General features: G+C 35.9%; 2 protein-coding genes across 2 annotated transcripts in view; both read right to left on the reverse strand.

The window, feature by feature from the left end:
• The window catches only part of LOC104729999 (la protein 1), a 3730-nt gene extending 3430 nt beyond the window's left edge, over window positions 1–300 (reverse strand). The window contains exons 1-2 of the mRNA XM_019230652.1: window positions 117–300; window positions 6–10 (exon numbers count right to left, since the gene is read on the reverse strand). Coding sequence (XP_019086197.1) covers window positions 6–10; window positions 117–167 — 56 coding nt within the window. The 5' untranslated portion in view covers window positions 168–300. The remainder of the gene's footprint in view (window positions 1–5; window positions 11–116) is intronic.
• On the reverse strand, window positions 635–1062 carry LOC109127004 (putative defensin-like protein 230). Its single transcript, XM_019231055.1, has 2 exons — window positions 993–1062; window positions 635–831 (listed from the first exon to the last, which is right to left on the reverse strand). Exons 1-2 carry the CDS (start codon window positions 1060–1062, stop codon window positions 635–637), a joined length of 267 nt encoding a protein of 88 aa, XP_019086600.1.

Below are 1776 nucleotides of genomic sequence, written 5' to 3' on the forward strand. Positions count from 1 at the left end.
AGAACTCCACCTGATTTAAAATAAAAAATAAAAAATCGATACCAAATATCACAACACAATTTGACAAACTGATGAAAAACGAAGAGTGGGAAAGAGGAAGAAGAGAGGTTTAGTACCTGGCGCAGAACAGTTTTGGCTGTCTCTTCGGTTAGACAAGGGATCGACATCTTTGTTCACTGGCTCGAGAGAGAGAGAGAGAGAGAGAGAGAGAGAGAGGAGGAAGAGAGACGAAGGGGGTACTACTACTAGGGTTTTAGTAGTCTGATACAGCTTCCAATTTTTTCTTAAGTTTTCGACTCAATTTGGTGCCCTTTTTTTTTTTTGTTTCTCGTCATATACTAAATTTATATTAATTAATTACCCGATAATATGTAAACTATTCAATTTACCCCCCGCTATGCTTTATAACTTATCAAATTGTACCCGAATAATCCGATAATTTAATTTACCCCCAATAGTAGCAATATATTTCATGATTTGTTTTTTTTTTTTTACTGTTCAAAAGTGTGAAATCAAAAAATAATAGTTGTAAGGTTACAATATGAAAGAGTTGAACTAGGATATACTCGTAAGTTTTGTTATTTATTAGTAAAGATATGGTGGTTGATTGAGGAAGGACTGAGGAGTGTAAAGGTTATTTTGGAGTACAATGAGATTTACATTCGCAGTCATGTTTGTACTTGTTGTGTAACATGACAACGTTATTACATGTGCAACTAAGAAACTTCTTTTTACTTTGATCGGTCATGTATCTCATGCACAACTTTTCTCCGTCTTGGCTACATTTACCATCCAAGTCTCCTATTGTTGTAAACAGTTCCTCTGCCTCCACTTCTGTTATTTTATATCAACCACACAACACAAACAAAAATCGTTAATTGTTATAGTTAAAAGATCTTTCAGAACAATATATATATATATATATACTTTTGTTTCTTAGTTTTATATATATTATATTCGAGTAATATATACAAGAAACGCTAATACATTACCTTTACGGCCACCTCTTAGAACGAGAAACATGATAGTATAAGAAACGATAAACAAAGCAACAGATCTCATGATTAAAAAGTTTTGATACGAAAGGTTATCTCGATGGTACACATTAACTCTCATAAACTTGTCTTCTTAACCTACTATTCATACAATTAAATTCTTGTTTTTTAGAAAAGCAAATGAATAACGAGTGAGTAAGAATATAGATATTTTATGTCTTAAAATTACTATGGAATAGATAACTTAAAGAATATGATATGCATGAGGAAGGATTTCGACTTAAGATCCTTTCTGGTGGGTTCTGATTTGCGGGTCCATGATCTTCTAGATCTGAGATGGAGTCTTATGAGGGTTCGATCTTTGTTATTGAGGATCTTCAGATCTATGGGTTTAGTTTCCTTTTTCGGTTTACGGGGAGGATTCGAGCAGGAGAAATGGGTTGTTAATTCCCATTCTGTCTTGTTCTCTTCTGGCGGTAATCTCGGGATTGTCGGATCGGTATGGTTTCTGTGGGATTGGAGTGAGAGGGCTTTGATCCAGGGAGGCAAAGCTTATGGTTCGGGATTTCTCTGGGTTCCTTTAGGTTTGGTATGTGGCTTTTCAGCCGCGTTAATTCAGGGACGTGATTCTGGGGATCTCGGTCACGGTTCTTGCGGGTTGGAGATCTTCTGTGACAAGGTGGTTTGGTCCTCCGGGATTGACTATAAATTCTCTGTGCGGTCTATCTATCTTCCTCATTCTATACTGCTTAAGCAAGCTTGTCTCCTTAGTTTTCTTTGC

Source organism: Camelina sativa, chromosome 10 (assembly GCF_000633955.1).
Source record: "Camelina sativa cultivar DH55 chromosome 10, Cs, whole genome shotgun sequence".
In the NCBI taxonomy this organism is placed as follows: domain Eukaryota; kingdom Viridiplantae; phylum Streptophyta; class Magnoliopsida; order Brassicales; family Brassicaceae; genus Camelina; species Camelina sativa.